Here is a 22,591-nt window from a genome sequence, read left to right as displayed (position 1 = left end):
CCCTTCCCAAACCCCGCCCTCTCCTGGCTCCACCCTCCCAAAGTCTCCAGGTCTTTTCCAACCCAGACCTGGCAACCAATGCTCCCTCTAAGAGAGCCAGTTTGGTGTCAGTGGCGAAGTGCGCGGACTCTAATCTGGGAGAACCGGGTTCGATTCCCCGCTCCGCCACTTGCAGCTGCTGGGTGGCCTTGGGCAAGCCGTAGTTCTGATAAGAGCTGTTCTTGTAAAAGAGCATTTTGTGTCAGAGCTCTCTCAGCCCCACTCACTTCACAGGGTGTCTGTTGTGGGAAGGGGAAGGGAAAGGAGTTTGTAAGCCGCTCTGAGACTCCAAGTGAAGGGCGGGGTGTAAATCCAATCTCTTCTTCTTCTTCTTCCTCCCAGGGTGTCTGTTGTGGGGAGGGGGAGGGAGAGGAGTTTGTCAGCCTCTCTGAGACACCTTTGGGTCGTGAAGGGTGGGGTATAAATCCAATCTCCTCTTCTTCTTCTTCAGTTTGGCGTCGTGGTTAAGTTCTCTAATCTGGGAGAACTGGGTTTGAGTCCCCACTCCTCCATTTGCAGCACCCTAGGTCGGTCACAAGTTCTGTCAGAGTTATTCTCTCAAGGGCAGTTCTCTCAGAGCTCTCTCAGCCCCACCTACCTCACAGGGTGTCTGTTGTGGGGAGGGGAAGGGAAAGGAGTTTGTAAGACGCTCTGAGACTCCTTTGGGTACTGAAGGGCAGGGTATAAATCCAATCTCCTCCTCCTTCTAAGATGAGGAGTCCTGTGAGCAAAAGTTCTGCTTTGTGAGCGACTGGCCTTAAAGTTGTGAGCCAGCGATTTGGCTGCTGCATGAATTGGTTTGCTCTGGAGCCATCCCTTCCTGAGCTAAGACAAAAATGTGCGAGCGGGAGGCTAAAAAAGCTGTGAGCTAACTCACACCGACTCAGCTTAGAGGGGACACTGCTGGCAACTCTAAGGTGAGGTTGGATAGGGCTCTTTCCTCTGACTTGTTAGAGGTCTGTGTTCAGGGGGACTATTCCCCACCCCCTATACGAGGAGGGGTATTTATTATTCATTCATATGAGCCCCCCCCTTCCCCACAGCTGCACTCTGAGACAAAGTAAGGAAAGCAATCCCAAATGCTTTCATTTACTTAAAATTATTTGGCAGAGAATTCGACACTTTAATGATGGTCTGGGCCTGGCTGGGGCGATGGCACGCGTGCCCACAGAGAGGGCTCTGAGTGCCACCTCTGGCACCCATGCCATAGGTTCGCCACCACGGCACTAGAACCTCAGAGAGGTTAGCCTCATCCAGGAAGGAACCTGGGGTGAGGCGGAGGCTGGAGACCTGTTGAATCAAATCCTTCTGTGCCACGCAGCTTCCCTAGGTCATCCGTTGGCTTTTAGTTGAGCCTCCTTCACAGGGTTGTTGTGAGGTGAGAGTGGGGGGGGGGGAGAAGCGCATATGTTCATGGAAGGAAGGGTGGAATGCAGATGGGCCAGATAGTAAAGCCAGCAGAAAGACCAAGCTCAGCTACTTTTGCGCACTGATCCAGTAGCATCCTGTAAGTCAGGATGGGCGCGCACCACACGGTATCTCCCTAAAAGCTTGCCAGTAAGTAAGTTAGACCTTGGGGATGGTATTGTGAGAAATCATTTTTTCCCCTCCCCGTTCCCTCTTTCATAACTGTAGGACTGGCTCATCCAGTGGGATTGGTCTGTTGCAGGTTCAGGTCAGACCCAAAGGATTTTTTGGTTTGTGGGGCAAATGTTTTTTTCTTGTGCGGCACCCATTAGGCTCATGTTTAAAACTAATAAATAAATAATAAGGACACGTCATTTATCACTCATTTATTTCCAAAACGCTAACCAGAGCCAGGCCCTGATTGGGATTCTTAAAGTGTAATTCCAGGGCATGGATCCCCAGGTCCCACCTGGAGTCTGGCAACCCTAGAAGTCCTTCTTTCCCACACAACACTTAAATAGCTTTTGGGATCCACTGATAGAAGATGTGTGGTTGACTGGCACAGCACTAGCCTAGACTGTGATTTTTTTTAAAGTATTGGTCCAATCAGGGCTTTTCTTGTAGAAAAAGCCCAGCAGGAACTCATTAGCATAATAGGCCACACCCAACAGCAGAAATTGATTTGCTTATTAGGACACACCCCTGACAGCACAGCTCATTAGCATATTAGGCTGCACCCCCATGTTACCAGAATGGTCATCCAGCCACACCCACCTTTTGCTTGTTATTCTGTTTACCTTGTTTGTTGTCAAAACCCAGGGCCTTTTTTTGTAGCAGGAACTCCTTTGCATGTTAGGCCACACACCCCTAATGTAGCCAGTCCTAATGAGTTCCTGCTGTTGGGTGTGGCCTATTATGCTAATGAGTTCCTGCTGGGCGTGGCCAACTTGGGAGCCAGCCGGAACTCCGTTCCTGTGCGTTCCTGCCCAAAAATAGCCCTGGGTCCAATTAATAGAGGAGGAGGTCTGTCAATGGCCTATAAATATAAGACAAGAAAACCCAGGACCTCCATTCAGTGGCAGAGTACCTGTAATGCTGGAGGTTGAGGACAGACGGCAGGGAAGGCAGATTGCCCTTCTTGTCCTGCTTGTAAGATTCTTAGAGGCGTCTGGCTGACTACTGTTAAAAGCAGAATAATCTTTGGTCTGATTCAGAAGAGTAGGTCTGGTGTTAAGCCCAAGTCTCCCTGTACATTGTCCAGTCTGATGTTTGCTATTTCTGCAGTGAAGCGGGACGGAGACTTTTTTGAAGAAGCATTGTAATGATCTAGCCAAACTTTTTCCCCCCGGGGGGGACGCACCAGAACAAAGTTCCAGAACCTCTTCAACAAGATTCTTTTAAAAATGTTTAAGAGTTCATGAGTTTTCAGTATACAGATTGAGAACATTTCCCTCTTGAGAGTTCCGGCACCTCTTATCTAGCAGCTCTCTGGTGTGTGTGGGCGTGCGTACAGGATTGGCCCCAGAGGGAGCTGAGGCAATGGAAAGGGCACTGACGTGAGGGAGACCTCCAAAATGCGCCCCGCCCCATTCAACAAGGCATCCAAAGGTGCTTTGAACTGTGATATTTCCAAAAAGGTCCTACGAAATCAAAATAGGAAAAGATCGGCCATGTGAATGCCCCCTAAAGGTAAAGATAAAGGTTCCCTTGCTCGAAAGCCAGTCAAGTCCGACTCTAGAGTTGCGGTGCTCATCTCCGTTTCAAAGCCGAAGAGCCAGCGCTGTCCGAAGACGTTTCCGTGGTCATGAGGCCGGCATGACTAGACACCAAGGCGCACGGAACGCTGTTACCTTCCCACCGAAGGGGTACCTATTTATCGACTTGCAATTTCTTGCTTTCGAACTACTAGGTTGGCAGGAGCTGGAACTAGAGACGGGAGCTCACTCCATCATGTGGCAACTCAGGTCTCGAACTGCTGAACTACTGACCTTCCACAGCCTGCAGTTCAGCGTCTTAAACACTTGAGCCACCGCAGCTCCTAGAATAGTACTATTATAAGAATGTCAAATCAGTGCAAAAGAAAAGAGGTAGAACCAGAGTCCAGGAGCACCTTAAAGACTAACAAAATTTGTGGCAGGGGAAGGAGCTTTCGGGAGTCATGGCTCACTTTTTCAGAGACACTTCTGCCACTGATTTTATTCCAAAAGGCACCCACAGGGTGCGTTCAGATGTGCCATTTAGTCCGGTTTCGGTCTGCCTCAGAAACTATCACACGGTCAACATCTGGCTCCCATCCCCAGCCGTCGCTTTCCGGCTCAAAACAGCTTTAACCCGGAGTATTTTGATACCAGGTCCCCAAGTGGTGTTTTCCTGATTCTCCAGTTCCAGCCGCATTTCCCCCCTGTGTGATCGAGCTTCCGGTGTCGATCCACTTCTGGTTTAAACCCCCTCCCCGCTCAAAAGCTGCCCGAGGCTTCCGCTTTTCGCCCACCATTTTTAAAAAAGCGTTGGCGGTATGCGGAAAAGCGGAGGTCCACCACAGGGTTATTAAAAACAATGTTTAAATGGTGCCTAGTTTTAGCCTTTAGACAAGTTCGGGATCTCGCGGATGCCATTTTCGGCGGTAAACGTTTAAAGCGAAGTGTTCCTTTAACGTTTAAAGGGAAGGGTTACAGCAGTCGGGTTGAAGTAGAAATCGCTGTTCTGCGCAGGCGTGAAAGTTTTAGTTCCACAGATGGTTGCCTGTGCGCATACCGAAAATGAGAGAGAGAGAAAAAAAACAGCGCGGCAATCCGGAGCAAGGAGGTGAGTGTGATCGCGATTCCCCAGGTTAAAAAAGACCGCATCAGGGCCGGAGCAATTTAAACCGCTCCCAGCACGCCGTCTGACTGCACCCACAGTTGCCGGTATCTGAAGATATCTGAAGCAGTGAGACACAAAAGCTCACCCCCTGCCACAAATTTTGTTAGTCTTAAAGGTGCTAACCAATGTTCCCTCTAAGCTGTGGAGTCTTGTGAGCAAAAGTTCTACTTTGTGAGCTACTGGGCATTAAAGTTGTGAGCGAGCAATTTGGCTACTGCATCAATTAATTTGCTCTGGAGCCCCATTCTTCCTGAGCTAAGGCACAAATGTGTGAGCCGGAGGCTAAAAAACTGTGAGCTAGCTCACACTAACTCAGCTTAGAGGGAACACTGGTGCTAACCGGACTCTTGCTCTCTTCTACTGCTACAGACAGACGAACACAGCGACCCATCTAGAGGAGAGCAAAACGTCCAGGTGCAGCCAGATACACAGCATTAAAGTATGGAACGTCTGTGTGGCCCACAGCATTGAAAGGAAGTAGAAGGATGGAAGCGAGCAGAAAGACGAGGGCCGCTGACAGGGTTGCCAACTCTGAGTTGGGAAATCCCTGGAGGCTTGAAGCGGGTGGTGGTGGGGAGTCCATAGAGCCCACCCTCCAAAGTAGCCGTTTCCTTCGTGGGAACTGATCTCTGCAGTCTGGAAATCCCATGTTGTTTCCAGAGATCTCCAGGCCCCACCTGGATGCTGGGAACCCTAAGCCACACCAGTACAGGAAGTGGGGGGGAAGGTGCAATGGGAAAATATGTTTTATTTCTAGTTAGAAATCCCCTACACCAGGGGTGCCAAACATGCGACCTGGGGGCCGGAACAGGCCCCCGGAGGGCTTCTGTCAGGCCCGCAGTGGAACTGGCTGTCTTCTGCTGCTTCTTCCAGTTCTGCTGCTGCTGCATCATCGTAGGTTTGCAGCTTTACAGGTACACACCTGAACAGCATACTCAAGATTGCAACAGCACAGACATTTTGAGGCAGTAATTCAGAGCAAGAGGTGTCGGTTATCAGACACGGTTAAACAAAATATTGCAAGAGTGCTAATGTGCATGTTTTTATCTTAAGTAAAACCCCCCCCCCAAAACCTGTGTGTTTGTGTCCTTTATAAATTTTTTATCTCTGCTCCCTGACATTACATGTTATGACACACATGGCCTGGCCCAACAAGGTCTCATTTATGTCAGATCCGGCCCTCATAACAAATGAGTTCGACACCCTAGCCTTACACGTTTATTTCCCTTATAAAGGAAGTCTTGGGCACAATAATGTCAGAATTTGATAGGGCTGTGAGATTCAATGCATTTGTGGGCTGGATTTGACTCTGCATGATCTTAAGGTTAACATTCAAGATCCCGCTGATTTATACGCTTCTGTAATTTTAAGCAATTGGCTCATTGAGAAGGAAAAGAAGTATGAATGCGCTAGCTAATATAGTTTTCAACTCTGTCTTCAGACTTCCTGTTGCGAAATGCAGGGCAAGTCTCTGCATGGACTCTTGCTCCTTTCCCCTCAGGCATTGTGAAAATGAGGTACTGCAAGGGAGATGCTAAAATGGAGCTCATTGGCTTAGGTTTATTTTTAGAAACTGGAAAAAGAGAGGCAAGCCTCAAACTGATGTGTGTTTGGGAAGTTTATTCCTGCAGAATAAAAACCATTACATTTCCCAGTGTTTTTTTCTAGTTGCCAGTAATCGTCAGGGGTGATGTCGTCCAATACCTTTTAGAAACAAAGTCCAATACCTTTTAGAAACAAAGATCATTAACTTGAGCACCTTACATGGAAGGACTGGTGTTCCTGGGATGTCTTTGCCGAATAAGCTGCCCAAGGGAGTTGTCATTGTAAATAAAGGATATCGTATTCTGTTGCCCCTGTAGAGGATTTCTAAATGAGATAATATTGGACATTGATTGGTTTTTATTCTGCTAACTTTTCAGTCAAGCATTCGCTTGGAGCTTGCCTGCCTTCTTTTGATTTCCATTTTTGATGCCCTTCACTTCTTTACTGTGCTTATTTTTATCGCAAGTGGTATACCATTTGTGATGTGAACCTGAGCCGTAGCATTTAGAAAAACCTGTTCTGATTTCTCTTGCATTTGTGAACACCCAGAGCGGCTTACAGGTGACTTGTAGGCGACTTCTATCTAGGTGGTGCTTGGGGCAGACCCTTTTCGCTTACAGGTGAACTGTGTATATCGTTATCTGGAACCAAAGCCTCCCAGTGCCTCTACATGAATTCTGTGCATTAGCTGGTTCCCGGTGCAAAAGGTGGGAAATGAACTAGAGTGGCTCTTGTGGGTCTGTGTCTTGATGCTCCCAGTATTCATGTTCATGAGCACATTTGTTGTCTCCCCCCTGCAGGAACACTGTGCTTCTATGGCGACTTACCTGGAGTTTATTCAGCAGAATGAAGAACGGGATGGAGTGCGCTTCAGCTGGAACGTCTGGCCCTCCAGCAGACTGGAGGCCACAAGGATGGTTGTCCCATTGGCCTGTCTGCTGACTCCTTTGAAGGAACGCTTAGACCTCCCACCTGTCCAGTATGAGCCGGTCCTCTGCAGCCGGCCCACCTGCAAAACTGTACTTAATCCGCTTTGGTAGGAGTCTCTGTAATTTCCTGTTTTCGAAAAGGGAGAACATTGCTGGGTTTTGCTTTTGGTGGGGTTCATTTCGTTGGCAACCATGGCGTGGTCTTGAGTGCTGCAGAACTTATTGGCAAACAAAGCAGATCCTCAATTAGGATTGTTGTTGATTAAAACATGCACCCTAACTCTCTATGCCCCAGTGGTCATGAAGGTGGCATATAAATGTTGTAAATAAAATAAAATGCTCCAGTATTACTACCAGGATAGCCTGTGTAATATGTGGCTGTTGAAGAATGCCCTGCTGGTAAGGCCAGAGTGACCAAAGCCAGAGGAAACGGAAATGTTTGGGGACATAGTTGAGGCAGTTCCAGAGGGAGGGCTGAGTCAGTTCTGTGGCAACAAAACTAAGCAGCTGTCTAGTGGCACCTTAAAGGCTAATACAGTCCTAATCCAGCATAAACATTTGTGGACTAGGGCCCATCTGAAGAAGGGAACTCTAGGAATGCTTCAAGGGTGCAACAGCAAATAAAATGTTCATCAAAAGAAATATATTTATTCTTTAGTGTACACAATAATATGATTAAAAAATAGGTCCTGGATATCAAGCTACAATAAGGGTAATCAAGAATAAGCTTTACATAAACTGTTATAATTTCTTATACAGAGTTGATGATATATACATAAATTGACCAACACGAGACCATACACGTTTCGGCTTCAAAGGCAATAGTATATAACATAGTATTTAGAAACACATCCGGAAAATAAAATAAAAAATCTATCCTGACCAGGTGTTATCTCACATATTGTGTGGTTTGATGTTAGCTTGTAAAGCAAACCATGGGTCCTTTCACATGGCAACTGTACTCACACATAAACCGTCCATTGATATTATAATCCGGTATACAATTTCAAGTATTTCTGCATATGTGTGTCATCAACTAGCAAATAAAATCCAATAGCCATCACCTGGTCAGAATCGATTTATGTTGTTTATTTTCTGGATGTGTTTCTAAAAACTATGTTATACACTGTTGACCACTGAGGAAGGCCTTTGAGGCCGAAATGCGTATGGTCATTTTATATTTATCATCAGCTTTTGTATACGAAATTATAACAGCTTCCATAAAGCGTATTCTTGATGACTCTCAATGTAGACTGATATTCAGATCCTACCTTTTTAATTATATTACCGTGTACATTGCAGAATAAATATTTCTTCTGATATACATTTCACTTGCTGTAGCTCAGCCCTCGAAGCATTCTCAGCACGTTTCGGTTTGTGTTAGCTTTTCCCCATCTCCTTTATTTGAAGGGAGTCCTAGTTCATTAAGTAAACGGTTGCTAGTCATTAAGGCGACATTAAACTCTTGTTTAGTTCAAGCCAGTAAGCCACGCTTGAAGGTGGCAGAAGGAGCAAACTCTAGAACTGAGACAGTCTGTTTTTAATATTCGTTACTTGAGATCTGTGCCATTGTGTGACACTGACTCTCCCAATTGTAAAAGGAGCGGAGCCGTGAAGCAGAGTGCCCGTCCTTGGACAGCTCACAATATTACACAAAGCGGAGATCAGAATTTAGGGGCATTTTGTATGCTGACAGTTATATTGAAATGATAGACGAGGGGTTGGATTGGGCATGTGGCAGATTTGATTCTGTGGCTTTTGGGCTCACACATGAAGCTGCCTTCTACTGAATCAGACCATTGGTCCATTGAGGCCAGTATTGTCTGCTCAGACTGGCAGCGGCTCTCCAGGGTCTCAGCCAGAGGTTTTTCACATCACCTGCTGCCCGGTCCTTTTAACTGGAGATGCCAGGGATTGAACCTGCAACCTTCTGCATGCCAAGCAGAGGCTCTCCCACTGAGCCACAGCCCCCTGCCGCAATCTATCTACGTAATCCCCTTTTCAAGATGTCTGTTCCTGTGGCCACAACTCTGGCAGTGAATTCTACATTTTAATCGCTCTTACTCGAATCTGGAAAGCTCCGATTTTAGTCGCTGCAAAGGTAACTTTGGAAATACAGTGTCAAGGCAGTAGGGAGAGGGAGGTTCAGAAGAAGTCCAAATTTGCTGTCTTGCCACTTTTGTGATTTTCAGATATGCAGGGGGTTCCCTTGGGCATATCTGAAAATCACAATATCTGAAAATCCTTTTACAATTTGGAGAGTCAGTGTCACACAATGTCACAGATCTCAAGTAACAAATATTAAAAACAGACTGTCTCAGTTCTAGATTTTGCCCAAAACTAAATACAATATTCCAAACAAACTCTTTATTTTTTTAAGCCCCCGGAGGGGATTTTTTTATTGATTTTTTAAAACACTACAAAAACTAGAACAGAAAAAAGGGAAAGGGAAAGCTACGTATAAGGGAGAAAGTAAAGAACCCACTACTAACTAAAAACCCAAGAGAGGAGATCTCCAACTAGCTTTTTATACTTCATTCAGACTTTTCATCTTTGTACTTCTTATGAACTGTGTCAATCTTTTAACCCTCCCCACTTACATTTAATTGCCCAATAACAGTGCCCTCCATCATCCCCTAGAACCAAAGTTCTCAAAGGCACAATTCAGAGTCCTTCAGCCTTTACTTCTTCTTCTCTCTCTTCCGCAGTTTGTAGGGACTTTTCGGGGCTGATGCCCCCTGCTCAGACAAAGAGTCCTCACCAGACGAACCAGTTTCCAGCTCTCCACTGGACTTATCGTCCTCTTCTTTTTTCTCGTCCTCTGGCCTTCCCAGCTGCTCCTTTAGAAACTCCTGAGCTTTAAGAACAGAGTCAATCTTGACCTTCTTCTCCTTGACCTTGAAGTTCAAGATTTTTAGCATCAAGTATTTGACTTCATGACTTCATGACTTTTGGGAAAAGTCCTCTAGTTGACTGAGAAACCAAAGGGAAATAGTGGCAGAGAGTGCTGTGCTGTTGCTGCCTGCATTCAAATGTCACGAATGCATCAGAGTTTCTTTGTGATGGTTACAAATCTGTTTGGTGGTTGAGGCGGCTGCGGGGTGACATGATCGAGGTTTATAAGATTTTGCATGGGATACACCAGGTAGAGAAAGAAGTACTTTTCTCCCTTTCTCACAATATGAGAACTCGTGGGCACTCAATGAAATTGCTGAGCAGTTGGGTTAGAACGGATAAAAGGAAGTACTTCTTCACCCAAAGAGTGATTAACACATGGAATTCACTGCCACAGGAGGTGGTGGCAGCTACAAGCATGGACAGCTTCAAGAGGGAACTGGATAAACATCTGGAGGAGAGGTCCATCAGTGGCTATTAGCCACAAGGTATAGATAGGAACTCTCAGTCTGGGGCAAGTGATGCTCTGTATTCTTGGTGCTTGGGGGGGGCATAGTGGGAGGGCTTCTAGTGTCCTGGCCCCACTGGTGGACCTCCCTGATGGCACCTGGTATTTTTGGCCACTGTGTGATACAGAGTGTTGGACTGGATGGGCCATTGGCCTGATCCAACATTGGCTTCTCTTACGTTCTTATGGGATCATGTGCTCCCTTGGCTTCCTCTCATGGGGTACACCCAAGATTGTCCTCAGTCTGACTTCAGTTTGTTATGAACCACAGTGGTGTAGTGAGTTGCATTCAAAAGGCCTTGTCTCAGAGGGCTTGTTGTCTTTCATGTACAAAGCGGACAGCTGTGTATAGGATTAGTAACCCTTGAAGACTAGGAGAGTGATCATCCTTTTAACATGATTGTAGCTGATTTGTTATTTTAGTATGCTGTTCCTGTACCCTGTATTTTTCAGTATACTCAGTAACTGCATTAGTTGGTAATTCTATCAAAGGCTTTGCTCTAATCCAAATCCATGACTTCACATTTTTCTTGGGTTTCCTTTGTCTAGTATGGAAGTATGATTCATTGGAATGTAAGAACCCATCCTGCTGCAAGATCGCCTGTCCCCTCCCCTTGCTTTTCCGTTGTGTGCGTGCAAGCAAGGGTTGGCACCCAGTCCCCCTTTGCCAGCTCAATGTCGGCTTTACGCGTGTGTGCTTCCAGCCCAGGTTCAGAGGAACCCAGGCTAGCTTTCTTAAACTCATTTGGAGAATCTTGGTCCTAAGTCATATTGATCTTTGATAGAGGAGACTGGGAGGGAATTCATGCAGGAGAGGGGAAGATGGCTCAAGCAATCCTGTGGTCCACTTGCAGGTGTTAGTTGCATATTTGCACTGGATCCTTGACAGTGCAATGCTAAGAACACCAGGTTGGTGTAGTGGTTATGTGCGCGGACTCTAATCTGGGAGAACCGGGTTTGATTCCCCACTCCTCCACTTGCACCTGCTGATGTGACCTTGGGTCAGTCGCAAGCTCTGGCACAGCTGTCCTTGAAAAAGAGCAGTTTGTGTCAGAGCTCTCTCAGCCCCACCCACCTCACAGGGTGTCTGTTGTGGGGAGGGGAAGGGAAAGGAGTTTGTAAGACGCTCTGAGACTCCAAGTGAAGGGCGGGGTATAAATCCAATCTCCTCCTCCTCCTCCTCCTCCTTCTGTAAGCCCCATTAAATAGACCTGAGTAGAACTGCTTGGGACTGCTCTTCAGGTAATGAAAATACTGTTTGTCTCCTACGAGTGAACTCGTCTGGGCATGACCTAGTGTTGCCTGTGGGCCAGGAAATGTAAGAAAATGCTGGAAGCAGAGCCGAAAGAGTGCCTGATCCCAGGGATGCAAAGAAGCCCTCTTATTCCTTTTATTAACCAGAATCCAATAAAAATGGCGCTCCTTGCTGATGTACCGCTTGGTCAAGAAGTGTGTCCTAGCCCAGGGGTTTTCATTCCCTCTGAATCCATGACCCACCTTTAAGAGCTAGCCAGTCAGTAACTTAAGACCCTTTGAGCCTCAAACGTGTGAAAAGAAGTATAACGTCAGGGTTACATGCAGTGTTCCCTCTAAGCTGAGTTCGTGTGAGCTAGCTCACAGATTTTTAGCCTCCGGCTCGCACATTTTTGTCTTAGCTCAGGAAGGAGGGCTCCAGAGCAAACTAATTTATGCAGTAGCCAAATTGCTGACTCACAACTTTAATGCCAGCAGCTCACAAAGTACAATTTTTGCTCACAAGACTCCGCAGCTTAGAGGGAGCATTGGTTACATGATAAGAAGAGAAGGAGGCGAAGAAGAAGAGAGAGAGAGATTGGATTTATACCTGACCCTTCACTACCCAAGGGAGTCTCAGAGCGGCTTACAAATTCCTTCCCCTTCCCCCTCCCCACAGCAGACACCCTGTGAAGTAGGTGGGGCTGAGAGAGCTCTGATAGAAACTGCTCCCTTTCAAGAGCAGCTCTTATGAGAACTATGGCTTCCCCAAGGTCATCCAGCCAGGTGCAAGTGGAGGAGTGGGGAATCAAACCCGATTCTCCCAGACTAGAGTCCGCGCACTTAGCCACTACACCACTCTGTGCTGCATCTGTCTGCAGAACACTGGAGAACCAGCTGGCAGAGAATGAAAGTGATGGAGGAAGAGAGGACAGGGTAAGGGAAACCTTTTGCAGGGAGATCTCCGTATCTGCCTGTACAAGGAAACGAAATCCTTTGCACCGTTGAGTAATCTCCCCACTGTGTCTCTTGGTGTGCAGGCAAAGAAAGACAGGAGGTGGAGCAACCTTGGCCTCTACACATGTATGTTAGCATCAGGCCCTTCCAAAAAGTAGGAGAAAACATGGCATCTATATAGGGGCTTGTGACCTAACAGCTGCCCTAGCCTAACCAGGAGTAATTGTGTCCTGCTGCTATTAGGCAATAGTAATAGTAGTAAGCTTCTGTTATAAAATTAAGCAGTCTGTTCATGTTATTACCTTCCCTTGAAAATATCTCTCTAACCTTTAAAGCCAATTATTTTGGGAAGCTAACAGAACACTCTGACGTCTTTTCTAATAATGCAGCCTTTGACATTTTCAGATTGGATCTTCGTTCGCTTATATATACATATATGTGTCTCCTTTTCTTACAGTCAAGTTGATTATCGAGCCAAGCTTTGGGCCTGTAACTTCTGCTTTCAAAGAAACCAGGTAGGTGTGAAAAATGTATGGAGTGCAGACCTTCCTTTATGGTTTTTTCCACCTTTTGGTGCTGAAGTGATTGTGCTGTTGCTTTTTGATATACCGGCACTGTCTTCTCTGCTTGGTTAAATTCGCTTTACATCTGGTAATACAAAGGTGTTTGAGTTTCCATTGGTATTTGCCGTGTCTTCCACTGTCCTTATGGAGCTGGTATGCCATTAAATGCTGCCCTTCCTGATCAGAAGACAGTGGCTCTGTCCGATCCTTATGCTACACTATGAGTCGCCTGTGGTTTCAGCTTCTAAATGTACAACAGGCCAAACAGTGGTTTCAAGTTGGCTGTGGTTTTTCCTTCTGCTCAGTGCTACACTGAGCCAGTTTGGTGTAGTGGTTAAGTGTGCGAACTCTAATCTGGGAGAACCGGGTTTGATTCCTTACTCTTCCACTTGCACCTGCTGATGTGACCTTGGGTCAGTCACAAGCTCTGGCACGGCTGTCCTTGTAAAAGAGCAGTTTGTGTCAGAGTTCTCTCAGCCCCACCCACCTCACAGGGTGTCTGTTGTGGGGAGGGGAAGGGAAAGGAGTTTGTAAGCCGCTCTGAGACTCCGAGTGAAGGGCAGGGTATAAATCCAATCTCCTCCTCCTCCTCCTACACATCTGTATGGCCTCTGGATGCAGGGTAATAGTAGCAACTGTGGCGTGTCAATTCAGACGTCATGCCAAACTGGAGTTGGCGTGAACTAGCCAAGCCTGCTTCAAACCATGGTTTGTGATTCTCGCTTGTTAGCTGATAGGAAGCCATTATTCAGGCACCATGCCGGACCAGAGTGGAGTTTCCTTATTCGTGGTTCCCCGTACTGTCCAAACTGAGCCCGAATGTGACAGGAGTGTGTTCGCAGACCCTGTGATATGACTTTCAGTTCACATCAAAAATATGTACATTTGTTTGTTAAATTGTAGTTAGGGACCATTTTAGTGGAGTTAAACGTATTCCTACAATGTATTAATACATCACCATTTGCCAACGTTGCATTTTTAGAGAAATGTTGACATTTCTTTCAACCTCTGTGTCCTAATCCTTGGTGTGTCTCTACAGTTTCCTCCAGCATATGCAGGCATATCTGAAACGAATCAACCTGCAGAACTTATGCCACAGTTCTCCACAATTGAGTACATCGTCCAGGTAACCTTTTCTGTACCATATTATGAAATTCACCATAGATATTTTTTTTTAGAATTTCAGTGCTGTGGTTCTTAACATGATTTTCATGGTGATCTAGGCCACATTCAGGCATCCCAGACAGCCCCTGTTCTTCACAGGCATGAACACAGCTAATTCGCATGCGTGTATGAGAGCCAGTTTGGTGCAGTGGTTAAGTGTGCGGATTCTAATCTGGGAGAACCGGGTTTGATTCCCCACTCCTCCACTTGCAGCTGTTGGTGTGACCTTGGGTCGGTCACAAGTTCTGTCAGAGCTGTTCTCTCAAGGGCAGTTCTCGAAAGAGCTCTCTCAGCCCCACCCACCTCACAGGGGTGTCTGTTGTGGGGAGGGGAAGGGAAAGGAGGTTGTAAGTCGCTCAGAGACTCCCGAGTGAAGAGCGGGGTATAAATCCAATCTCTCCTCCTTCTCCTCCTCCTCCCTCCTTGCCTGTTCTCTTCCTCTTTCTCCCCCCTTCATATACACAGTGTCAGGGCTATTTTTGGGCAGAAATGCACAGGAAAGGAGTTCTGGCTGGCTCCCGAGTTGGCCACACCCAGCAGGAACTCATTAGCATAATAAGCCACACCCAACAGCAGAAACTCATTAGGACTGTCTACATTAGGTGTGTGTGGCCTAACATGCAAAGGAGTTCCTGCTACAAAAAAGGCCCTGGGTATTGACAACAAACAAGGTAAACAGAATAAGAAGCAAAAGGTGGGTGTGGCTGGATGACCACACTTTTACGAACATGGGGTCTCTTTCTAAAATTGGGGTGTCATCGGCTGTTTTCCATTCATCCAGCACAGAGGCTGATTTTTAGCAACAAATTACATATACTTGTTAGTAGACCAACAATTTCATATTTGAGTTCTTTAAGCACCCTTGGGTGTATGCCATCTGGACCGGCAGACTTACCGGCAGTCCTAGAGCTTCATCTCTTGTCACCTGAACTTGACACAGTTCTTCAGACACCCTTCCTGAAAATGGTGGCTGTGGCATGCGTATGCGCTCCACCTTTGCTCCACTGAAAACAGATGCAAATAATCCATTCCGTTTCTCCGCCGTCTCCCTGGTTTCCTTAAGAAATCATTTCATTCCTTTGCCATTCCTATTTGGGTAGAGGAAGCAAGCCCCAATTTGTCCCAGATGCCTCTGTCCAGATTGTAGCAATTCAGAATTTCATTCAAGGCTCCCCAAAGCAGGTGGCCTTCAAGATATGTTTTGTGCATGGGGTGTGTGTGTGGTCAGGTAGCATGTGGGCATGACAAGGAGCTGCATTCATGCCTGCCACAAACAAACCCAAGCTGTAGGGGAAATGAGGGTCTTCTGTTGTACTTACTTCCATCTGGTAAATATTTTTCTCCCCCGCTTCCCTTCCAAGCGCGGACCTCAGACCCCACTGATCTTTCTTTACGTTGTGGACACGTGTTTGGAAGAGGAGGACTTGCAGGCCTTGAAGGAGTCGCTGCAGATGTCCCTGAGTCTGCTGCCCCCTGATGCCCTGGTGGGGTTGATCACGTTTGGCCGGATGGTCCAGGTGCATGAGCTGAGCTGTGAAGGCATCTCCAAAAGCTACGTGTTCCGAGGCACCAAGGATCTCACAGCAAAGCAGATACAGGTATTTTTCCCCCCCTCCGGTCATCTCTCTCCTGCCTCCAGAATTATTTTGGAAAGTGCCCTTTTCCCCTGGGCTTTCTCAGCACTGACGCCTGCCTTGTTTGCCAGGATATGCTGGGTCTCACCAGGCCTGCCGCACCCGTTCAGCAAGGGAGACCTTTCCAGCCTCACGAGCAGCCTCTCGTCTCCAGCAGGTACGTTGCTCCGCAGGACGCGCTTCCTAGAGATGTAAAATTTCCAGAAATTTTGAAGCTCGGAAAACTTCCCGTTTTTTTCCCGTTTTTTTTCGGGGGGAAACGGAAATTTTCGGAAAAATTGAAAAAAATGCTACATTAGCACTTCTTTTGTCTTTTCTAGATTGAAAGTCATTCTGTTACTTTAGGAACATAAAATATGACTATGGACATTTTTACTTGGCATGAAATTATCACAACTAGCCTATTAAAAATATAGTGTGTCCAAACAGTTATTACAAACGGAATATCCACCCACATGCAAAAACAAAACTGAAACCTTTTTCTTTTCTCGTGACAATCGCACCTCCTAAAGGAATAAATGCATCTTGTTCTTGCATTGGAGAGTTCAGTTTGTAACCTAGGGCTTGCTTGTCAGTACACAGAAATTAGATCAATCTGATACCATATATATATATATTTTAGAAATGATTTGGAAAATATTTGAACACCTTGTCTTAAAATATTTTATTCATCATGTTAAAATAAAACGTTCCATAATCAATTTCTTTTCTTTTCTTTTTTCAATTTTTCCAATTTTCCGGAAAAAAACAAAAAAGGCTTCAGGAAAAAAACGGAAAAAAACCATTTTTTTCCCGGGTCTTCACATCTCTAGCGCTTCCTCCGCCAGGCGCCTGTTGCCATGCTCGTGTACAACTTCTTAACATCCAAGTTCCTGCATGGCTATAACAAAGGGAAACTAATTTTTTTTTTTAATGGTGACCTCTTAGTAAATATATTTAGGAGTTTCATTTAACGGCATTTGTGATCAAAGTAGCATTCCCGTGAAGTCTCTAGTTCAAAACAGTGGCTGTCTAGCATCCTGTAAGGCAGAAGTAAGACTCAAACAATTGGGGATTTGTTGCGAATTATATAATGCATGAATTCCGATGACCTCGTTCGTAATTGCTGTGCATCTCTTCCTTTCCACAATTATCTGTCCTGTTCTCATGGAATGTACTAACAGTAGACTCCTCTTGGGATCTTACAGTGATTGTGGTATGAGCTTTAGGTCAAAGCCTTCTTCAGCCAGTGTGCAGTGTGTGTTTGGGTGGCGCATGCACTTTGCATTTCGCAGTGTCCAGGTTGCTTTACTTGTATTTCTGCTTACTAATATGCAAACCTTTGAGCAGTGAAATGGTCCATTATCTGTATGTGTGGGTAGACAGCAAGGTGAGCGACCTCAGAATTCTATGGATCAAGTTGATTCTCTGAACCTTAAAGAGGTTAAACTGTCTACTTTTGAATTCCTGCAGATTTCTTCAGCCTATTCACAAGATTGACATGAACTTGACCGATCTGCTAGGAGAACTGCAAAGGGACCCGTGGCCGGTCATTCAGGGAAATGAGACCACTGCGATCCACTGGGGTAGCTTTGTCGATTGCTGTTGGATTACTGGAGGTATCTTTGTTACTGATAGTGGACCATGTACAGACATAAACACAGCATGTTCCTGATCTTGTAGTGTCCCTTCCTTTCTCCTCTTGCATGGGGAGGTCTCTTGAAGGCTTTTTCCTTCGGGAGGCCCCAAGCCAAACTCCGATTTGCTGTGGCATCTGAATGCAGGTGGGGGGGGGGCTAATTAGAGGTGGGTCCCCCTGCCCAACTGAGAGTCCAAACTTCAACCCCTGTTTAAAGTCCTTGTTTATGGGGTTTGGGTGCAACACTTTGCCTTCACCCTGGCATCTGTATTAGCATATGACAACCTGCATCAGTTCAAGGCGTCCCAGACCCAGAAACCTTCAGTTGCACTCCGCGCACAAGGAGACAGAGGAGGAAGAAAGTAGAGGGCGCATGAACAGGGCAACAAGCTGTTCAAGCCTATCAGGGACACGCTTCTGTTTGTCATGGTTTCTGAGTGCGGCCATTATTAAGTTGTGGTGGCAGTTAACTACTTTGGCTAAATAATAGCTGAAAGAGAGAGGTTCTGCAATGTACAGGTCTGATCAAAACATACCTTGCATATTGGGCAGAATCCCCTAAACGTTAATTGTTTGGGAGATGAGATATTTTAGTACTTCTTTTAAAGTAATTGTGAGTGATATTCCAAAACCCCTTTTCTGCTTATTACACTTTACCCACTATTGAGCTGCGGTGGCTCAAGTGGTTAAGACACTGAACTGCAGGCTGTGAAAGGTCGTTCGTTCAGCAGTTCGAGACCCGGGTGCCGCATGACGGAGTGAGCTCCCGTCTCTAGTTCCCGCTCCTGCCAACCTAGCAGTTCGAAAGCAAGAAATTGCAAGTAGATAAATAGGTACCACTTCATTGGGAAGGTAACAGCGTTCCGTGCGCCTTGGGGTTTAGTCATGCCGGCCACATGACCACGGAAACGTCTTCGGACAGCGCTGGCTCTTCGGCTTTGAAACGGAGATGAGCACCGCAACCCTAGAGTCGGATTCGACTGGCTTTCGAGCAAGGGAGACCTTTACCTTTACCTTTTACCACTATTATAGATTAAATTTGGGTGGGCGAGTGTTGAGCAGATAGCAGTTCTTAGTCCTCCTCGTGTGAGAGATGTGCTCTGTGTGCATGTGCGCATGCGCATATACACATCTGGGCCAAGGTATACTGGACCCTCTTTTTTGTAATGGAAGTACCAAAACCAGGGAATAGATTTTGTCCACAGATGTGATGTTCATCTGTCCTAATGCTTACCAGGACTTAATCAGTCCATTTTTCACTCCTTCCCTTCTCCTCCGCACCAGGGAACATTTCCAAATACTGGGGCCAGGATAATGTTGTTTACGGGTGGACCGCCAACTCAAGGGCCGGGCATGGTGGTAGGAGATGAGCTGAAAACTCCCATCCGTTCGTGGCATGACATCGAGAAAGACAACGCACGCTTTATGAAGAAGGCAATGAAGGTAGGGGCTCTCTGGTCCCTCTGGGCTGGGGCAAACAGCTTCTCCTACGTGGTCTGCTGGGCATTTGGCTTTCCTGCGAAAAGCAACCCCCAAACTCTTCCGAAGGCGATACAAGATGGATTCAGACAGTTTCGGTCAACTGCGTGCTTCTCTCTGCAAAAACCTTTCTGAAACTTTTTCATACGTCTGTTTCTCTTGTACCCGCTGCTCATTTGGGAACCTCGAGTTGGATCCGAAGGTACCTCCCATGAGCAAAAGGCGCTTCTGCTTTTACGGGGGGGTGGGACGGGCTGTGATTCCTCGCTGATGTTTTCCCACTCTGGCAGCAGCTTCCCTCACCGCAGCCCACGCTGTTCCTGAGGGTGCCCTGACTCTCACGAGCAGCTTCTCTTGATGGCGCAGAGAGCCGCAGAGTATGGGAGGAGATGGGGAAAGAGATGTTCTCTAGCAAAGCTCTGCTCGCTGATCCTTGGACCGAACCTTGGTCTCGGTCTGATGTGGCTGATGATTGTCTAGCTCCGATACGAGGCACAGACCAGCCACTGCCTATTGGGCCACGGGCTCCTCAGTTGTCCTTTTGTTATTACTTTTTAAAATTATTATTATTATATTTCTGAATCGTCCAGCCCCGCAAGCGGGCTCTGGACGATTTACAGCATTAAAACAGATGAAATACAATCCACATAATAAAATGATGACAGTGCACGAATAAAACAACCAGTCCAGATGGCGATCAATCCCTTTTTTTGCCAGCTGCCACGCTCTCTGTGCAGCAGGGCGGGGAAGGGAAGGCGGGGCCAAAAGTAAAAAAAGGAGGGTGCCGGTTTGAACCCGTCGCTGCCCTCAGCCAAAAGCCCGGCGGAACATCTCTGCCTTCCAGGCCCTGCGGAATTGCATCGGATCCCGCAGGGCCCTGCTGTTATTTGGCAGAGTGTTCCACCAGGTCGGGGCCAGGACCGAAAAGGCCCTGACCCTAGTCGAGGACAGCCGGACCTCCCTAGGGCCGGGGATCACCAGTAAGTTGTTATCAGCTGAACTCAGTGCTCTTCTGGGGACTTTTACCTTTCCAGCCTTTTATTTTTTAAAAAAAACAATTTTTATTAGGATATAATAATAAGTAAGATCAAATATCGTATAACAAACTATCACATATCCTTTTGTCCCAATATTCCCCCCCCCCTCTGACTTCCCACAGTGCTCAAATTTCTAATACATTCTCAGATTTTTTCTCCTTTTCCAATTCTTTAATAATATATAGTTCTCTCAGGTAGCGTATCTTTTTATCTGTTGATCTATGTATGTTTAAATTTAATCAAAATGTCCTTCCCACTTTAATAGTTGTCAAAGCAAAATAAATTGTTTTTTACATCCCAATATTTCTCCAAATAATCTTTCAGGTCTTTCCAATCTGCAAAAAATTCTTCAGCTTCTTGATTTTTAAGCTTTCTTGTCATTTCATCCATTTCAACCATAAAGAGTACCTTTTTTAACCACTCCCAAATTTCGGGAGTTCTTTCTTGCTTCCAATATTGAGCGTATATCATTCTGGCAGTTGTGATCATATACCACATTAAAGTCCATTTCGCCATGTTGACTTCTACCATTTTAAGTCCCAGAAGAAATATTTCCGGTTCCTTCTTAATCTTACATTTCGTTATTTTTTCCATCTCCTTATGGGCCTCCGTCCAAAAATGTTTTGCTTTATCGCATGTCCACCACATATGATAGAAAGAACCTTCTATTTTTACCTTTCCAGCCTTTTCTGACTTGGGGGCCTGCAAACCGGAAGGACTGGCTTTTCCCACACACTTCCCGCATGGCACCTTCACTCCTCCATGTGGGTTCCGGTGGGCAGCCAGGTTGGTCTGAAGCAGCAGAACGACGTTTGAGTCCAGGGGCGCCTTGAAGACCCAACAAAGTTTAATTCTGGGCATGCACACGAAAGCATATACCCAGAGTTAAATTTTATTGGTCTTAAAGGTGCCCCCGGACCCCAGCATCGTTCTCCCCCATGTGGGGTTGGTTGCCTCGGCCACCTCTGCCTCGGGTTCTCTTTGCAACACCACAGGCTCTGGCTCCTTTTGGTCACCGTCCCATATTTGTGGAACAGCCCTCCCTGAACGGCTGTCTTTCCTCCCCCCACTCTTCTACCAGCAGCTGCTTTTTTTTAGAGGAATTCACAAAACCAAACAAGGACCCACGGTAAGTAGGAAAACATACAACAAGTACCGTACACAGATGATTATAACATATCATAAATAATTTTATATTTTTTGAAAAATATTTTTACAAAATATTTTTTTGATGCACTACAAGCCTCCTTCATTGAAAGAGAACTTTGGATTAAAACTTGTGGCAACCTTGTGCTGAAAATTATTGTTGAACTCCCTGAGGAAGATTCGGAAACAGAAGGATATCTGGACCTCTGTTGGAGGAAGACACGAGCACATGTTATAAAGAGACTTTAAGGAGTTCTCCCTTTTGAAACTTTTATTTAACAGAGGAGGACTATTATTAAAGGTTGTACAATAGCTTTCGAGATTCTTGGAGATGATTTTTGATATTTTTGATTAAGATGATTTATTATATATGTAGAAATTATTGTAAAAATATTTTTCAAAAAATATAAAATTATTTATGATATGTTATAATCATCTGTGCACAGTTCTTGTTGTATGTTGCTTTTTTTAGAGGGCCATCTTTCTCCCGCCAAGGCTCCATGAGCAGATAAGCCCTGCCCGGAGAAAAACAGCCAGGGCAATTTTTGGGCAGGAACGCACAGGAACGGAGTTCCGGCTGGCTTCCAAGTTGGCCACGCCCAGCAGGAACTCATTAGAATAATAGGCCACACCCAACAGCAGAAACTCATTAGGACTGGCTACATTAGGGGTGTGTGGCCTAACATGCAAAGGAGTTCCTTCTACAAAAAAAAGCCCTGGGTTTTGACAACAAACAAGGTAAACAGAATAAGAAGCAAAAGGTGGGTGTGGCTGGATGACCACACTTCTGGTAACACGGGGGAGTGGCCTAATATGCCAATGAGCTGTGCTGTCAGGGGTGTGGCCTAATATGCTAATGAGTTCCTGCTGTTGGGTGTGGCCTATTATGCTAATGAGTTCCTGCTGGGCTTTTTCTACAAAAAGAGTCCTGAAAACAGCTAAGAAAAAAATCAGTTTCAGGAGGCAAAGTGTGGCCAGGAGGGGCTCAGCTGCCTGTCATTTTGCCCCCCCCCCGGCTTTGTAAGGGTTTGGTGATGGATCCACCTCTGCCGCCGTCATGTCTGCTTTGATCCTCCAGTGCATTGAGAAACCAGAGGAGACGGGTCCAGCCTAATCTGATTTCTGTGAGAGAAATAAGTGTCTGTGCGCTAGGCAGATGCGGATCGTCTGGCTTGGTGAGGTCTTCAGCACAAGAGCTATAGCTTGTGGGGCTTTTGTTCTTGGTTTAATCAATCATCTGGTCATTTGTACCGAGAAATGATGAAACAGACAACTGTGAAAACCGGCTGAAAGAGGCTGTTTTGGATGTACCATGCCGCGTCCCTTGATCTGCTTAGCCTTTAGAGGGTGGCTAGCTACACCTGCTGCGGTGTCTCAAGTGGCTCAAGTGGTTAAGACGCTGAACTGCAGGCTGTGGAAGGTCAGTAGTTCAGCAGTTCGAGACCCGGGTGCCGCATGACGGAGTGAGCTCCCGTCTCTGGCTGCAGCTCCTGCCAACCTAGCAGTTCGAAAGCAAGAAATTGCAAGTAGATAAATAGGTACCACTTCGGTGGGAAGGTCACAGCGTTCCTTGCG

The 22,591-nt window shown here is 46.2% G+C and overlaps 1 protein-coding gene across 1 annotated transcript in view; it reads left to right on the top strand.

Moving 5' to 3' along the window:
- SEC23B (Sec23 homolog B, COPII coat complex component) overlaps positions 1–22,591 on the top strand; it is a 43,199-nt gene that overhangs the window by 426 nt on the left and 20,182 nt on the right. Inside the window, 8 exon segments of the mRNA XM_015406705.1 lie at positions 6,654–6,889; positions 12,833–12,890; positions 13,978–14,064; positions 15,464–15,700; positions 15,808–15,893; positions 17,189–17,279; positions 17,281–17,334; positions 18,639–18,797. Coding sequence (XP_015262191.1) covers positions 6,669–6,889; positions 12,833–12,890; positions 13,978–14,064; positions 15,464–15,700; positions 15,808–15,893; positions 17,189–17,279; positions 17,281–17,334; positions 18,639–18,797 — 993 coding nt within the window. The 5' untranslated portion in view covers positions 6,654–6,668.

Source organism: Gekko japonicus, unplaced genomic scaffold (genome assembly GCF_001447785.1).
Source record: "Gekko japonicus isolate JY-2015 unplaced genomic scaffold, Gekko_japonicus_V1.1 scaffold1949, whole genome shotgun sequence".
In the NCBI taxonomy this organism is placed as follows: domain Eukaryota; kingdom Metazoa; phylum Chordata; class Lepidosauria; order Squamata; family Gekkonidae; genus Gekko; species Gekko japonicus.
Note: the sequence above shows the minus strand (reverse complement) of the source record. Positions and strands in the feature narration are given on the sequence as shown.